The sequence below is a fragment of the Hesperophylax consimilis genome, chromosome 16 (assembly GCF_061612785.1).
Source record: "Hesperophylax consimilis isolate HC1 chromosome 16, BYU_Hcon_1.0, whole genome shotgun sequence".
Taxonomy (NCBI): domain Eukaryota; kingdom Metazoa; phylum Arthropoda; class Insecta; order Trichoptera; family Limnephilidae; genus Hesperophylax; species Hesperophylax consimilis.
Window position 1 is genome coordinate 6,570,331 of NC_142851.1, and position 18,406 is coordinate 6,588,736.

The 18,406-nt window shown below is 36.4% G+C and overlaps 1 protein-coding gene across 1 annotated transcript; it reads right to left on the reverse strand.

The window, feature by feature from the left end:
* Window positions 1–704: 704 nt before the first annotated feature.
* PolE2 (DNA polymerase epsilon subunit 2) lies at window positions 705–18,141 on the reverse strand. The gene is made up of 11 exons (XM_089641420.1): window positions 17,910–18,141; window positions 17,656–17,803; window positions 13,675–13,853; window positions 12,462–12,610; window positions 11,578–11,659; window positions 8,590–8,709; window positions 7,400–7,541; window positions 4,803–5,038; window positions 3,486–3,672; window positions 1,629–1,805; window positions 705–839 (listed from the first exon to the last, which is right to left on the reverse strand). Exons 1-11 carry the CDS (start codon window positions 17,975–17,977, stop codon window positions 753–755), a joined length of 1,575 nt encoding a protein of 524 aa, XP_089497546.1. The 5' UTR covers window positions 17,978–18,141; the 3' UTR covers window positions 705–752.
* Window positions 18,142–18,406: the final 265 nt, after the last annotated feature.

Here is an 18,406-nt window from a genome sequence, read left to right on the forward strand (position 1 = left end):
ATTTTTTCCAACATCAAAGATAGATCCCGCAATGTTTGGGCAGAGTATTGGCACATTGCTAGTCAATCCAAGGGAGCCTGCTATGCCTCAATACAAAGGACTATCCCATCAAAACTGTGGTTTCAACAATTCCCCCATTTTTCCAAAAAAGAAATTTCTTCACTTATTCGAATGAGGATCGGACATTGTTCCGTTCCTTCCCACCTTTTTAAAATTCACATCCTTGACTCCCCAGATTGTACATTCAGTGGGAACTTTAGATCACATATTTTTTGGTTGTCCCTCTCTAAACAAATATCATTTCTTCTCTCAAGCCTTATCTAAAATTGCCTGCTCTGCAGACAAGGCAGCACCGTCTTCCATGGCGCACAAGAAATACTGACGTACTGATGCGGCGAGGGCATACATATCACTATCCCCACCACATTTACCAATACCAATAGGCCGATCCAAATATCTAGATGCGCAACAGTAATGTTGTCAGTACGTGTCATTGATGCGTGTAATGGGGGCAGTATAAGGGTTAAGAACTTTGTGAATTCAGTTCATAGTAAACACAAATTTATTGGAAAAAAATTTGATGCGTGTAATGGGGGCAGTATAAGGGTTAAGAACTTTGTGAATTCAGTTCATAGTAAACACAAATTTATTGGAAAAAAATGTAGATTTATTGTGAGAAAATAAATAAATATATGTATGAAAGTGTAGAATAAATACAGATAATGCATCATGCAGCCAATAACACACATAGGTCAATCTTCTGGAATCTGGGAGTCTTCAAATGTTCTGGATGCCGGCATGTATACTTTGAAGGAATATTCTGTTCTTGGGAAAGAGCCCTGCAACAAATCAAAAAAAAACTGGTGACAACACTTACAGATTAATCTACTGAATGTTTTTTTTTATTCATTCAGGTTCTTTTATAAGATCCGTCAAACATTTCAACTTCACCCCGTACTAATTTGAAAATAAATTAAAAGTTTACACAATTGATGAACAACCATTTATGTATGGTAAGGCCCCTAGAATTTGTATAGTTTAAACCATGGCTGCCCAACCCCAGGCCCGCGGGCCACAATGTGGCCCGCGAACGAATTATAAGTGGCCCTCGTGAACCATTTTAAAAAAACCCGCCAATCCGCCAATTTTAAAAAGTGTAAAACAAACAATGCAGCTTGCGCGCGGTCACCAGTGTTGCCAACGAAGGCGATTTATCGCTATTTAGGCTACTCAGAACGAGAATCAGCGACGAAAAAATCTAACCTGTTGAATTTACTTTTTAAACAATAATACACCGGTTTTTGATATAATATTTTTTGCGTCCGAAATGGAATCTTGTAGCCACCCCCCCCCCCCCCCCATGGAAAACAACAACCCCCCCCCCCATGGATTTCAAATATTTTGTGGGGAGCACTCATTTTGAATTTTTTTTGTGTGGGGAATTATGTTTTATAGAAATTCTCTAACAACCCCCACCCCCCATGGAAATAGGAACCGTCAGGTATTCAGTGGCCCGCCAGTGATTCAAAATCGTCAATTTCGCCCAACTGTTAAAAAGGTTGGGCAGCCTTGGTTTAAACCATACATATATATAGACTACCAGACTATAGCCCTAATGAATAACTTACAGGGTTGACGAAGTGGCAGGTCTGATGCGTACAGGCGTAGGGCTGGAAGTGGTCTGCGATGATGACCGCGTCAGGTGCGGGATACAGGCTGAGAGCGTCAGCATGCTGCCAGTACACGGGCTGCACGCCCAGCGGCAGCGGAGTCAGAGTGCACTGACTCAGCAGGGTCTTCGTAAGCTGGAGACATTAGATTTACAAAATATTGAATATTTTAAAATTATAGTGAAAGGTTTATTTTAAGAGTTCACAATAAAAACCTTATAAGACGATTTTGTGATAGAACTTTCATTTTCGAGTAAATCGAGTCCAAAGATGCGTTTTTTTAGGTCAAATTTGAATCAGCAGATAGGGTGTTAACACCACAGGCTATTTTGAATCAGCAGCTAGGGTGTTAACACCACAGGCTATTTTGAATCAGCAGCTAGGGTGTTAACACCACAGGCTATTTTGAATCATCATTGCAAAACCATGCATTTTCATTTCGATAAGTTAACCACAGAAGAATTAAAACGTACAGCTCTATGAAAGCAAAGGTTCCTACCGCCATTTGAAAAAAAATAATGAAACATATTTTTTACTAATTATTTTATGCGAAATGACAAAAACGTGTTTATCATAGTTTTGTAACATTCTTCATTATCTGGTACCCTCTCCTATCGGAGGTTATAATAATAATAATAATAATAATAGCCTTTTATTCTGAACTTCTCCCGAAGCTCAGTTTGCTCTTGGCATAGGCCTCCTCTAACAATTTCCATTGGGACCTGTCACGAGCTACTCTTCTCCATTGATGTCCAGCCGTGAGTTTAATGCCCAGGATATCCCATTTTGTTTCTTCGAGAGCTATTTCTAGCTCGTGTAGGCTTTCTTCGGTTCTAAGGTTTCTCGTACTTAAAGTTGTATTTACTTTCTTCTGTGCTGATGACTTAGGAGAATCCAGAGTGTTAAATTTGGCAGCCACTTCTGGTATGGAGCCCCAAAATACTTTTTTTTCAATTTTTTCGGCAACTAAGGGTTAGACTTTTGGAGCCGGGTCTATACTTCAATGCATTTTAAAATACATTAAACAGCTGATATTAAACCCATAGGCCTCCAGCATGTTCTGTCAGAAGATCGGAGTTGCAATAAAATCCAAATAAATGGAATATTTCTGAATGTAAACTAGTCCCAGCGAGAGCTCATACAGACTTCATTGACGCTCGTCCTCTTTCCTCTCACGTGTCTTGTTTGAAAACTAAAAAGACAGGAGATACTAGAATGATGACATCATACACTGTCTTTTAAAAGGTGATAAAGAAAACCTATAAACTTTCAAATTTTATTTTTTTCGATTTTATGTCCGGGTTAAATCTTCCCCATAGGAAAAACTAAACCCTTCCACACACTTTTCCACAAATGATCATCTTGTCAATCAACATAATGCAAGTGCATTATATAAGCAAAATAAATACAAAACAATACAAGAACAACACTTCAACTCACCAGAGATCAAATGGGAAACTAATTCACCGACTCCAGATATTTTCATATCAGAGGGTTCGGCTCGGTAGAACTCCTATAAATCCTACTGATCCCTCAACATAAATATTTAAAAAATCTTTCGTTATCCTACATGTATTTAAAATGACTGATTTTATTATTGACCGCTAATTAGTTATGAGCGTTCTGCCAACATTTACCAGATAAAGAAGTAAACTATGATACGGGAAAAGATTTTCAAACAAACGTCAGTGAAAAGATGCCAAAATGTCCAAGTGGAATATTATAATCTATTGTTATTGAATTGTTACAGTTGCAACTTTAGATATCAATTTTCAATCCAATCTCATCTACAACAAAACAAGAATATATTATTACGTGATCAGGAATGTCTCCAGATTCGGGGAAGTGAACCGAGTTTCTGCACATCTTGGTGACGAGGTCGTGGCGCAGCACCACTATCTCCTGGGTGCAGTACTGCAGGCGGCAAGGGTTGCTGGCCATCACCACCCCGTCTCCGAGCTTGTTCCTAATCTCCTCCGTCACATACTGCGGCAGAGGGGGCCTGCAATAAATTCAAACAAGAAATTATTTTCAAGTATTTTAATTATTTCATATGAAGAAGATGATTTGTGATGTGACATTATAATTTAAAATAAAACAATAACTTAGTAAACACCACTTTTATTTTTTTATACCTAATGCTGACAAAGTTTCGCTACAAAGCTTCTTCAGGGCACTATAATACAGTAAGATACAAAGGGAAAAGGAATGTACAAGGTCGACACTGCAAGCACAGTGCTTCGTACCGAGCGTGGGCATGATTCTTCAACACTGCAAATGCAAGGCAAATAAAAAGAAATAACTTATCGTTTCTAGAAAACATATTTCATGAAACTTTAATATGTATTGAATTCTGTTTTACAGTATTTTCTTATACTCAATATCGATATAACAAGGCAAACGAAGCATAATGTTAGTAATATCCATTCTTATTAGAATCCTAGATTTATGGTGAAGGAAAAAAATTTCCCTCAGGGCCTATGTCATCTTTGGGGATGCTGTGTGAAGGGTCTTTTAAGGGAAAGGGAGGAGAGGAAGTTCTGGATGGGTAGGAATCTGCGGTCAATGTATCCAAGAGTAACGGACGTATGTATCCATCCCTCCCACTGAGGTGCAAGGCGATGGGTTGAGAGAATCCGGCTGGAGAGGTCAAAAGGTCTTCCTCAACCAAGGTCTTCCCGATCCGGCACACCACACGGTAGGTGGGCAAACGCCTCCGCTGCTAATACCTAGACAAACCTCACCCCATGAACCCGGGCAGCCCTTAGTCACCAAACATAGCTACTACCGGGGGTGACCTACGATAGGGGTGTTGGTTATCCAATAAATGATGCCGGGACAGCGGCACTTATACCTGCCTCCCAAATTGGGTAATGTTACACACTAATGTGTTTAATTTTTACAATTATTTTCTTTTACATTATGTACCATATTTCTTACAAGTGTTTTTATAAACGGTATTCTGTGAAATGCATCCCCCGTGTAAAAACAGAATTCGTATATCTAAAAATTCTTTCTGTGGCCCTTGACATGTATGTGTTTTAGTAAAACTACATGGAACAAATATGGGAAAGCCAAAGAACAAATGTGGATAAGATTAAATAGCTTAAATATATGGAAAATGTATATTACCGTGGCAGCATATTAGCTGAACCTGGATCGGCTGAAGACGGCACCAGCACAAACTTGCAGGAGGCGGCCAGCTGCGGGAACTGCGCCACGAGATCCCCAAGCCCCCGCAACGCCGCGCGCAGAGTCTCCGCGTGCTCGTGGCCATACGGGTGTGACAGGAACTCGCCTAGCAACACCATGGCTACTGGCGGAAAGTCGTTGTAGCCCGAGAATAGGGAGCGCAGCTTCGACATCACCTGGAAAAATCAAGATTTTTTTATTTAAAAGGCATGGAACTGGACTGAATATTGTAGAAGTGAGATACCTGAGGCATATGTGTGGTAAAACTATGAGTGAGAAATGTGAAGATTCGCAAAGAAAGTGTAACGGTGAAGATTAAGAAAGGGACGTATAGTTGGTTTGGGCATGTAGCAAATGAACGAAGAAAGAAGCGTAAGGAGAATATACGAAGCGGAAGTTAAGGGTTGAAGAAATCGGGGACATCAGAGGAAGACCTGGCACGATCAAGTGAATCAAATACTTGAGTCGGGTCATGTCAAGATTCAGAATAACAGAAGAGTATGTATGAGACAATGTATGAATGTGAACGAAGCAAGGAGTGTGTGCAGACAGAGTTGTGTGGCAGTGTATCTTCTCTACCTACGAAACATCATGATGGTTAGTTCATAGTTAGTTTTTATTTTATGTTCATAAAGTCAGCCAGGTACAAAAGACACCAAAAATGATAATCAAGTTAGCAAAATCTGGCCCAGACAAAATGCAATTTATTTTCTGCCTGCAAAAATTCAAATGTCACTAAAAAAATATGTATAAATATTATATTGAACCTCCTACCCAGGAACTAGAGTAGACAACTGTACCAACCTCGCCAAATCAGGTAGTACGGACATTTATTTTGTATATTAACTGCTGTAATGTAATCCAATTTCAGAAAAATGCATACATGTCCGCTTGTGTGTATGTGATTGCCACCAAAAGTTGAAAAAATGCTTTGTCACAGACAACGAATCTATCTGCTGAGTTTCAGCTCGATCGGATGTCGGGAAGTGGTTTAATTTCCGCTTCCGAAATTTGCATTAATTCATTCCATGTATTTAAAAAGAAGAACAATAAACCATAGTCATATTTAATTATCAATTGCAACAATTACACATTTAATTATCAATTGCAACAATTACATATTTAATTATCAATTGCAACAATTACATATTGAGTGGGAGTGAGACCGGTCAGTGGTTGAGTGGGCATAGCGCTTGGGTCTCACCCGAGCGTCGCATGTTCGATTCTTTCGGTTTTCTGTGGTGGTAGTAGGAGATTTTCAAACATTGTTGGGTTTTTCGTAACCTGGGAATGTTTGTCTTTCCTTTAAAAAAAAAATAAATAAAAAAATAGATAAAAATTATCAATTGCAACAATTACGTATTTAATTGCACACTTCACGAAACCAGTCAACTTCCCAAAGATCACATATTCTATGAATAATAATATTTGGATGATTTATATAGCGTCGTTTTTGTGCAAAATCACCTCAAGGGCGTTGTATTGAATATTTAACTTTGCAATCATTTGGCAAGATGTATAATAGTATAAAACAATTTTATATTATCTATGTAAATAAAAATGTAAATGTTCGTTTGTTCAAAATCTTAAATCTCCAAAAGTACAGGACAGAAGACATCTATATTATATATTAAATTTGCCACAATGTTGCATTCGAATATGCTGCTGACAGAAGACATCTATATTATATATTAAATTTGCCACAATGTTGCATTCGAATATGCTGCTGACAGAAGACATCTATATTATATATTAAATTTGCCACAATGTTGCATTCGAATATGCTGCTGACAGAAGACATCTATATTATATATTAAATTTGCCACAATGTTGCATTCGAATATGCTGCTGACAGAAGACATCTATATTATATATTAAATTTGCCACAATGTTGCATTCGAATATGCTGCTGACAGAAGACATCTATATTATATATTAAATTTGCCACAATGTTGCATTCAAATATGCTGCTGACAGAAGACATCTATATTATATATTAAATTTGCGACACAAAATTGTTTTGATAAAAAATACACTTATATACCTATATTATATGGATGTCACCTGTGACAGGTAAAAACAGCATAATCTGTTAGACAAACATGCTTTTTTTGCTATCAAACAGTGCTATCTGTTGGACGTAAAAGCAACACGCGCTATTGTTTCTCCATCTGCACAGACAGACTGAGCTACAGCTACAGTAATAATAATAAGAATTAGATAACTTGTATAGCGCAGTTGTTGTGAAAAATCACCTCAAGGGCGCTGTAAAATTTATTATGAGTTCCTTGCCTTTATCTAATTTTATTATTTAAAAACAGATACATTCCTGGCACATCACTTTTTACAAACATATTTTTATTAAAAAGTTTACGACTTTGCACTCAGAGGACACTACAGAAAAAAACACTGGAGGTTGCGTGATTTAACATTTGAAATTTTATATTAGTGGAGAGAGTATTATGTACGTCCACATTTTGAATTCTATAAGTTTATGTAAAATAAAGTAATATTTTTTGGTTTTAGGTTTCTTTTACCTTTAAATTGTCAAGCCACACATCCGATAAGAAAATGATCATGGCATCTTCATTTTCTGTCTCAATCTGCATCAGGTTCTTTGAGTTCTTCAATAAGGTCTTGGATGGACCACCAAAAGTGTTCACATTACCAAAGTATATTCTGCAAAGTGAAATCATATCCATCAATGCACTAAAACAACTGGTCATCATAATTTACATTTGGTAGTGATCATCAAGAAAACAACTGGTCATCATAATTTACATTTGGTAGTGATCATCATCAAAACAACTGGTCATCATAATTTACATTTGGTAGTGATCATCAAGAAAACAACTGGTCATCATAATTTACATTTGGTAGTGATCATCATCAAAACAACTGGTCATCATAATTTACATTTGGTAGTGATCATCAAGAAAACAACTGGTCATCATAATTTACATTTGGTAGTGATCATCATCAAAACAACTGGTCATCATAATTTACATTAGGTAGTGATCATCATCAAAACAACTGGTCATCATAATTTACATTTGGTAGTGATCATCAAGAAAACAACTGGTCATCATAATTTACATTTGGTAGTGATCATCAAGAAAACAACTGGTCATCATAATTTACATTTGGTAGTGATCATCAAGAAAACAACTGGTCATCATAATTTACATTTGGTAGTGATCATCAAGAAAACAACTGGTCATCATAATTTATTTTATTTTTGGAATAACTTAATGAGCAAAACCTCAAATTGTAATATTTATTTATTGAAGACAATATTAGCGATTCCTAAACAAAAAATTTAAACGGAAAAATCAGAGAAAGATACGGTCACATCTAGGACTCGAACCCAGGACCCTTGCCTCCATACCGCCCTACCAACTGAGCTAATGGAACCCTATCTCCTTCATCATTTAACTGTATCCTTTTTTGAATAAGAATTGCCAACATTATCTTAATTTTCTCACCGCACATTTTTATTGGCTGCTATCTTTATGTATGATCGCAAGATTTAACTCGAACTAAATGCAATCTAGACAGTGTCTTAGATAAATATATCTTATTTTTATCATACATATACATCTATTGATTGTTACTGCACGTCTAGAATGAATATTTTATTTTACTTAGATAGAGAACAAAACTCTCGTTTGGGGGAAGTGTATTACCCCCTACGGTACGAAAGGGTTAATGCCAGTAGACTACTTACTGACTGGTGGCCCTGGGTTCAGAGGGAGGCATGACCAAGCCCATCACATGCAGCACCATATCTTCATAATGCCCCTCGGCCAGTACAAAACAATTCTCCGTGAAGAGGCCAGAATGAAATCTGCAAAAGTATATAATAATCAATTTTCATTTGGACACTAGTTCAAGAAGCCATTGTAAGGCTGATTACTCTTTTTTGAGTACTCTGAGTACGCTTTTTTCTCATAAGTCGTATACGTGAGTACAGTTACACTGTAAGTAACTTATTGTAATTTAAGTTTCAGAAGTCATAAGAGATGTGAGTTTTTGACAGGTCTAATCGCGTCCGCGCGAACTTGCAGCCTTTTCACAGCTTATGAAATCAATTTGATAAGTTGAGACACTTACTGTAAGAAATAGTACATAAACAGATGTGAAAATTAAAAGACAGGTTAAAAAGGACAGGTTTCATATTAAAATACGATTAGAGTGCACATTATTACTTTCTAGAAAAAAATATTTAAAAAATTATTCTAGATAAAACCCAAATAAGCACGACGAAAACTAATGTAAGCAGAAAGAAAATTTTTATTATTTGAATATTTATTTTTCAGGTGGTATAAAGCTTTCTGAAAAAGACCATCATGTCTTTCTTTTTGATTAGCGGTGCAATCCTCTCAATGTTTCAGTTTATACCATCATGACTAGGGAATGCAATCCCGGAATACCGGGATCCCGAAATACCGAGATCCCGCAGACATTTTGCGGGACTAATCTCGGTCGAAAATTTTGCGGGATCCCGCTGGACTGGCGGGATTACAGAGAAGCGCAGCTTCTTCGAGGAAACGGATTTCAGAGCGGCGAACTAACTTGACAGCGGTTTTATTATACTTACATGATCCATATAAGTACGAAGAAGACAGAAGTCAATTTATTAATGTTGATGACACATTTAGTCTACCTTCAAAAAGTGTAATACGCAAGGCAATCAAAACTATAGTCGAAAGGCTAGAGTACACGGACACGGGTAACAACGCAGTAACCACTGCTCCTGCTGACGCTGATGATCCTTACGATGACAATGACGACACTTCTCTCGCTAATCTGGAGACAAACGCAGCAGCAGCAGAAGCACCATTGTCACTTCAAGACGAACTCGAACTTACTTTGATTAGTGTGAAGAGTTCGAGATCAACAACCTAGATCTGGCAATATGAGCAACCTTGAGGTTTTGATAAAGAAGGAAATGAATTACTTCGAGTCCGGTGGATTAAAAGGCACATACCTTCAATTCACTTAAAATGCGCTAATGACTATTGTGCCAACCAGCGTGGAAGCTGAAGGAGCTTTTTCAGCCGCTGGCTACCTTGTGTCCAATATGAGAAGCCGTTTATCAGATGACACAATTAATACTTTTACTTTTTTACGAAGCTATTTCCAAAATAATGTTTAATTAAACTTATGATGCTCATTGTACAAGAATATTGTTTATCGTGTGAACGTTATTATTTAAATTATATTATTTAAGTTTCAGTGCCGGCAATCCGGGCGTTTATTTTATTTTTATTTGTGTACATAGATTTCTTTTACCCACCTCACTAGACAAAGTCTGTTCCGAGGCGGGTATGTTATGTAAATTTGTGTCTTATCTTATTCTTTGCCAGTTTATGACTTAAACTTTACCTTTGTCTAACTAAAGGTATACCTATTAATAAATCATTTAAAATGTCCCAAAGAACTTGTTTTATTATAGGTATAAATTTAAAAGTCTAAAAACAAGGTTGGTAGATCAAGGTATTAGGTCTTTATTATACGATTGATTAGATATCTAAGTCCACTCTGCTGGATCCCGCAAATACCTGGATCCAGCGGGACTAAGATTGTTCAGTCCCGCAAATACCTGGATTGACATTTTCTTGCGGGATTGCATTCCCTAATCATGACGTATTTGAATTCAAAATCAGTTGCAGTAATCTGGCTGTCATTCGGATAAAATTAAAAAAACTGCTATTAATTCTTCTTCATGGTCCTCCATTTAATTCTTCAGTCAATGGAACAGAAGCGCATGGAGAATATAATTGGGAGACTAATTATTCCTTATAATTATTTTTTATCCTTTATGCTATGCATAAAATCTTGTCTTATAAACATCAGTTTATTATTAAAAAATAATAATATTTGACAAGTCAAAAATATTTCACCAATAAATGAAGATATAATATGTCTCGACGCCATCTAGTGAGAAATTTAGCACTAACAAAGCCTTTCCTATAAAAATAAAGTTGGTTGCTTTCAGGCGGAAAAAATATAATAAGCAGTAATTGTTGATTGAGATACTAGTACATATTGAATCATTTGGCTGGTTGGAAATAAGCTGACATAGCTCAGTGGTTTCAGAGCACCTGACCGGACATCAGAAGGCAAGGGTTCAATTCCTGTTGGCGGCATTTATTTTTACTCAGGAGATATTTTCAATTTGTATTGATATTTCAGGTGACAAATTATTGCTTATAATAATTTAGTAATTTAAATACCTATATTTTTGGTAACATTTACTAAAAAAGTTCAAGAGAGAGGTTGTATGTGACGTCATCGTTCAAGTATCTTCTTTCTTTATTTATTTTTTATGTGAATACCGCACAAGAGTCCCATCTGCTCCCAACCTTTAGGAGCCAGTGAGACTATGGGATCCAGAATTAGAGCATGTCGTGAGTCTGAAGGTAGTGGGGAGGGGTAGGAGATGGGAAAGAGGAAGGTGGGGGAGTACCTAGCTATTCCGATCTGGTCACCAAACACAGCCAAAATCATTTCAAGTAACAATTCAATTCTGAATGGTGGTCTTACACCAGAGCGATACTGAGAGTATCTTCCAATCAAATAAAATTTACTTGCGCTCACCGGGATTTCAACCCGCGACTTTCGAATTGCTAGTCGAGAGCCTTACCCCTCGACCACGGTGGCAGTCAAAAAAACGTTTATTATGTATGTAAGAAATTTGAAGGGAACAAACCTTGTGGAAGTAAAATCAAGAGAAACGGAACCGGTAGGATCTTCAAGGTAATACACGCCCTCAGTTAGTTGGGTAAGTAAACCTAAAAATAAAAATTTGAAATACTTAATTATTTTCTTTAATTGAACACTGCATAAGAGTCCCAACTCCCCAAAACTATCGGGACTATGGCATCACCAATAGGAGTATGAAGTGAGACTGAAAGGAGTGGAGAGAGAAGGAATTGGGGAGAGGAAGGAAGGAAGTGAAGTTCCTGACTATTAAGATCTGGTCACCGAATGATGTCACCAATGATCAATCAGGTCACTTTTTCAAAAAAGATTAGATCATTTGATTGACGAGTTGTCAGCTCAATCAGCACTCATGATGGGCGTGGCGAGTGACCATACATGTATAAATTTTGTAGACCGGGCATCTCGAATCTCATTTTCGTTGGCTGTGATTGCGGATCCAGCCCGGAATTGCATGGACAGTCTTTCTGTGTTGTGAGAACGAGATTCGAGATGCTCGGTCTGTGTCAACATGGCGGTGGCGCATCGATCTATCAATGGCACTTTTCTTTGTTTAAACGAAACCGATTACTTCGTTGGATCGATTAAAATAATCAATCGGCCGATTTCATTTCAAGCAATGTTTCGATTCTGAATAGAGGTCTTTCACCAGGGCGGTACTGAGAGCATCTGCCATTCTATGAAGTGAACACAAATGTAATTACATAAAACAATAACTTTGTCTATGCGACTGGAGGAACACAAATGTAATTACCTAAGACGATAACTTCGTCTATGCGACTGGAGGAACACAAATGTAAATACCTAAGACGATAACCGATAACTTTGTCTATGCGACTGGAGGAACTATAAAGATAACACAAATGTAATTACCTAAAACGATAACTTCGTCTATGCGACTGGAGGAACTCAACAAATTTTCCACCATCTTCAGATTAAACGCTTTATCTTGCTTTATTCCCGGTAGAGTTTCCGGGGCGAACAGCTTATTCCTCGTAGTTCTCTGCCAAATAAGGGTATACCTGAAACATTTTATATAAATCTGAATACATGAAATGGCAAAAACTCGCTAGCAGTGAGCTCTGGTGTCATGAAAATTACAGAGCTTTTTCAGAGCTGTGTGGAGACCCTAAGTCAACATAACCATTTTCAGGTTGCATCGTAATCTGAACCATGAGCTTTAAATATATAGCCTTAAATACTCATTACTGTAAAAAAATAAGACAAAATGTCATATTGTTTGTCCTATATTTTCAATTCTTCGATAAAGAAAAATAAGGTAAGGTGTCGAATTCCGCATCACGCAAAAATTAAAAAAAAATTAATTTATTATCGAAGTTATTATGAGTGATTCTCAAATGTAATTCTGAAATAGAAAAATCTGAAAAAGATACAGGATGGAAAAATATGGGGCGCTGCTCTACCAACTGAGCTAATCCGACCCTATTTCCTTCAGTCACATTTAACTGTATCATACAGCGATAAGAACTACCAACATTATCTTCATTTTCTTAATGCATATTTCATTGGCTGCGTTCTTTATGTATGATCGCAAGATTCATCTCAAACTAAATGCAATATAGATAGTGTCTTAGATAAATAGATTCTATTTCTATTTTAATATGCTACATCTATTGAATTTTCTACAAGTCTAGAAGGAACATTGATAATTCATATTATCTTCATTAATTAAATATTACAATTTGAAGTTTTACTCAGTTATTCCAAAAAAAAAAAATAATAAAACTTGATTTCAACTTAATTACCACTGGTAACAACTATTTAAGTCGGGGGAGATGTAAAACATGCACAAAATAGATTTTTAGTTCAGGTTATTTTAATAATTTATGCATATTTCCTAACCTCCACACATAACTTTGATTGAGAAAAAATAGATCTTTAATGCATCTTTTACCATCTCGTACCGTTTCTTGTAGTAATTAAGTTGAAACCAAGAGGATTTTTTGCGTATTAAGAGTGAGGCGGATTTGAAGTTTATCAAAAATAACTCAAGATAAGAGTGCTTAAATTCAGGTGAAGTTAGTTTACTATAAAAAGGCATAGATCAATGAGAAAGGAAGATTACCTGTCTATTAAATGCTGTGCTTTCCATTTAGGATCTGGGTAGAGGTCGACTTTCAAGGAATTTTCATCATCTTTGATAAATCGTTTTCTCTCAATAACATAATTAAATTTGGGTATTTCAAATACATTTATAACGCTGAAAATCGTTTCATTCTCATCACGGCCACTACTGCTGCATTCCTGAAAAAGTAATTATTTTATAAAATTCGAGAAAGACACCTGTCCATTAACTCTAAATTAACTTAGGCAGCCCTGGGAAGCATTAATTGGATAGCCAACACCTCTGCCATAGGTCACCCCAAGTGGTTCGATACGTTTGGTGACTTAGCAGGGGTGATCAGGTTCATGGGGTGAGGAGAGGATTGTCTAGGTCTTGGCGGCAGATGCGTCTGCCCACCTACTGTGTAGCGGGCCGGATTTGGAGAGACTGGTTAACCCTAGATAACTAATCGAGGCGACGACGCGCTTCCCCCCGCTCCCCGACCTTGACTCTTTCATTACCTTCCTAATTTGAGTAAACAGTGCAGCACGTGACGCGATTGCGGCCATACGCATACTAGGACGTGCCCTATGACCATCTCGTCGTCTGCTGGACAAAAGTTCGTGTATTTATTGTTAATGTTGGCGAATCGTCTACAATAGAAGCTCCGGTTCCATCTACGTCAAACGTGCCTAAAATTAGCTACCTGTGTCCATCCAAGGCCTGGAGGATGACCAAACACCGTTGCACCAGATGTAGAAAGGCTATTTGTGGTCCATGTAATGTTGACATGTGTGGTCACTGTGTTGACTGATATTTTGATATTAATTTGTTCATTATAAACCTTACTTTTGTGCAATGTAACAAGTTCCTATCTTAATTAAATATTTTTGATTTATTTATAGTGTTTTATTGCGTAGTCCACTCGACAAAAGTGTAGTTACAATGAAACAATGAAAACAGTTTAGTTATCTAGGGTTAAGGGAGATCTTTTTACCTCTCCAGCAAAACTATCTCGTCTTGCACCACAACGGGAGGGATGAATTCTCCATCACTCACGGACACACAGACCCCCAGATTCCTACCCACCCCTAATACATTTTCTTTCCCAGATCTTCCTCTCCTACCTTTCCATAAAAAACCCTTCTCACAGCATCCCCAAAGATGACATAGGCCCTGAGGGAAATTATTATCTTCATGTAAAAAAAAAAACTTTAAAGAATATTAATAATATCTGTAATTTTTGCTTATGTTATCACATTAAAGTAAGAAGACAACTGAATAAGTTTTATATAGCAGTTAAAAAATACCATTTATTAATCAAGCTTTTACAGTAATTTGTGAAATATCTCTAAAAATTATTGGTGTTATTATAAGGAGAAACTTGTTGAATTCCGCTGCACACTTAATACGCAAAAAAAATTATAAATAGTACTTGGTTTCAACTTAATTACTACAAGAAATAACTATTTACGTCGTGGGAAATGGTAAAAGGTGCATTTTTCTCAAGTTGAGTTAGGTTAGGAAATACGCATACTATTACCCTAAAAACCTATTTTGTGCATGTTTACTTAAATCCCCGACTTAAATAGACGTCTCCAATTAACTTAAGGTGAAGCTTAATGCCAAATCACGAATTACATGAATTGGTGTACATTATGAATACCAAAAAATATGCTTTATATAAATTGAAGGTTTTCCTATCGTTTTGTTTGAGTAGAATACAAATAAAATAAAAAATTACTCAATAAAAAATATAAATGTTAACTACTAAACAAAATATTTTTTCAATACAAATGTATGAACGCGTAAAGGAAACAACTTTTAAAAAATACAGTATTATAGTTAAGATTATCTGTGACAGTTTCACTTGATTAACTTTTTTGCTGTCTTGTAAAATCATTTACAAAATAAATAAAAACCAGTTTTGTGGTTGAAATCTAACGTTTCTAGACTCCGTTTGTCAAGCGATTTTAATGCCTATTACCTATGATATAAGGTATACCAAGAATATGCACATTTTTGGCTTGAAGCTTCCTCTTAAGTTAAAATCAAGTGTTGTTTTTTTTAAAGATCCTTTGCATGCAGCGGAATTCGACAAGCTTGTCATTATAAGAGTTGTTTCCAACTCTATTCTCGGTTCAACATTAGAACAACCCGTGGACGAGCATGTCTACGCCCCTTCTCCCAGCTTCTCCAAGGACGAGCATTAACACATTCAGACCCACTATTTTAATAAATTAATTAATTTTATTTGTCTACCGACAAATAAAACAAAAAATTAAGACATTTTATACATCCAAATAATGATGATGATAGTATTACAATATGTATTGTACTTCATTTGGCATCAGATTTATCAAATCGGCTAAGAAATCAATCCAAAGTTGAAAATATCATCATTGCCATTAAAAAAATATATTAATTTTCCTCAGATGATTCATTTGAAATGTCAAAAGCTAACGAATGAGTTGTCTTATGTCACTTATTTTGAAGGAGGTATTATTTACTTTGACATGCTGTTTAACCATTGACCGCACCAATTCAATCGGGTTTAACTCACAATGATAAGGAGGTAATCACAATGATAAGGAGGTAAGGAGTTTGGTTGACTTCGCTCGCAGTAACGTCTACCACACACTTATCATATAATCCCTTGTACGAACTGACAACCCGCAACAACTCCGCTTTAATCATACTTGTATCGATATTCAATTCTCCCTTTTCTTCAAGCCATTGAATTATGTTGCCTTTTTTCCATTGTTTCGTTGGAAGCTTGTCTAATTTGACAGAATGATATGGGGCATTATCCATAACTATGCAGCAGTTTTCATCCAGTGATGGCAAAATGTTTTTAAACCACTCCAAAAATGTTTCCCCATTCATTTCATCATGATAAATTAAATAAAAAAATCAGAATTTTTTTTATTCAAAAATTAAAAGACCATTCGGAACAAATCCTGCAGCAGTTCCAATGTATAACACTATTAACCGTTTTCCCTTACCAGTTGGATTAGGGGGTCCTACGGAAAGGCCGCGTGCGAAAGCATCTCTTCTCGATTTAACAGTATCACCTGCATTAATCCAGGTTTCATCGAGGTAGTATATCGTACGACCTTCCCTACAGTGTCTCTCCATTGCTCTTAAGTAATCTCTACGCCAAAGAATTAAGTCTTCACGCTCCGTCAACAAACTGTCACGTTTTCGCTTGAAATATTGAAAACCCAATTCTTTGATTACCTTATGGAAAGTGCTGCGCTTAAAATTTGGCAAGGAATCATCGTTATTGACAACCTGCAAAACTTTATTTATTGTGGGATATTGTTTTTCCAAGTAAAATGTGTGAACCTTTGATCTTAAGGCATTTTTATCGATTTTATTTGGCGATTTAACTTTACCGGTTCTTGTATACCGCAATAACGTATATTTTATGGTGTGTAGCCCAAAACCCGTTTGCTCAGAAATTGCGTGAATGGCACATGTTTGTGAGATATCATGGTTTCCAGATAAAATATTTTTATACATATTGATAATCATTGTGCGTTGAGGTTTGTGCACCACCTATAAACATAAATAAAACTGATCAACACCAACGTTCACAAATTTTATACATATATAACCTATCTATATCCTTGAATTATAAAAATGCATTGGTCCAAATCGATTAGTTATACAAATAACACGTAAATAATGTTTACCTGTCCTTTTTAGTTTTATCGTAATTGGTGATAATGAATTTGGACATATCGGCTGAATATCCATTTTATCGCAGGGTCTGAATGGGTTAATTTTTAACAGGGCACTCGGAACGAAAGCTGAGGACATACTGAATTTTGGGCGGAGACAGGATCGCAGCCGAGCTATGGCGAAGGAACGTACCGGGGGGGGGGGCGTGGTATGCGCAGAACAAACCTAATTTAGTACGCCAGCAGGACATTCTTAACTTGGATCGAGAATAGTGTTAGGGTAAATATTTCAAATCTTTGTTTTGTGAAATCGTACCTTAAAAGCCAATTCAACGTGTGATTTTTCTACAACAGGCTGAAGTAATTCTTGGTTTTGAATATGTGCTATTATTTTTTCAATCCATTTGTTTCTTTCATCTGCAGAATAACTTTGTAACTCTTCTGTCAAATACATGCTGGATTCTCTGTGAATGAAATATCATTATTAGTAAATCGCAGGGTAATTTAAGTATTTTTTAATGTCACAATGTTCATGAAATACTTTATCTTTGTCCAAAAATTATAACTCACCTTCGGATTGAAAAACCATTCAATTTGAATGACATAGTTATTTCTTGTCTCATAGTCTGTGTATCCATCTCTGGGCATATGATCGATTATTATAAAGTCGTACTTTAACTTAATAGGCAAATTAAATATCACTAAAAACCATTTAAAAAATTCAATATGAAATCAAAAATAAACACGACTTCACAAAATTATACACAAACGTCAAAAACAAGCACTAATGAGCACTAACTTCCCGCCCATTTCCCGCCGTTTATGAACCTAATTTTTTTATCGTACTCCTCACAGTAGTATTACAAGGTAAATGCCATTTTTTCCCAAATTTAGAAGAACCTAAAAAATCTTGTCTTAGTGAAGCTATTTTAATCAAAGGACACCTACCAGACCTGATCGAAGCATAGAATAGTAGGGAATGCAAATGATATATTTCATCAGTCATCGGAATACACGGGAAGAAAACTTTTTCGTGTTGTAACAATCTTGGCAGTCCAAGCAACCGA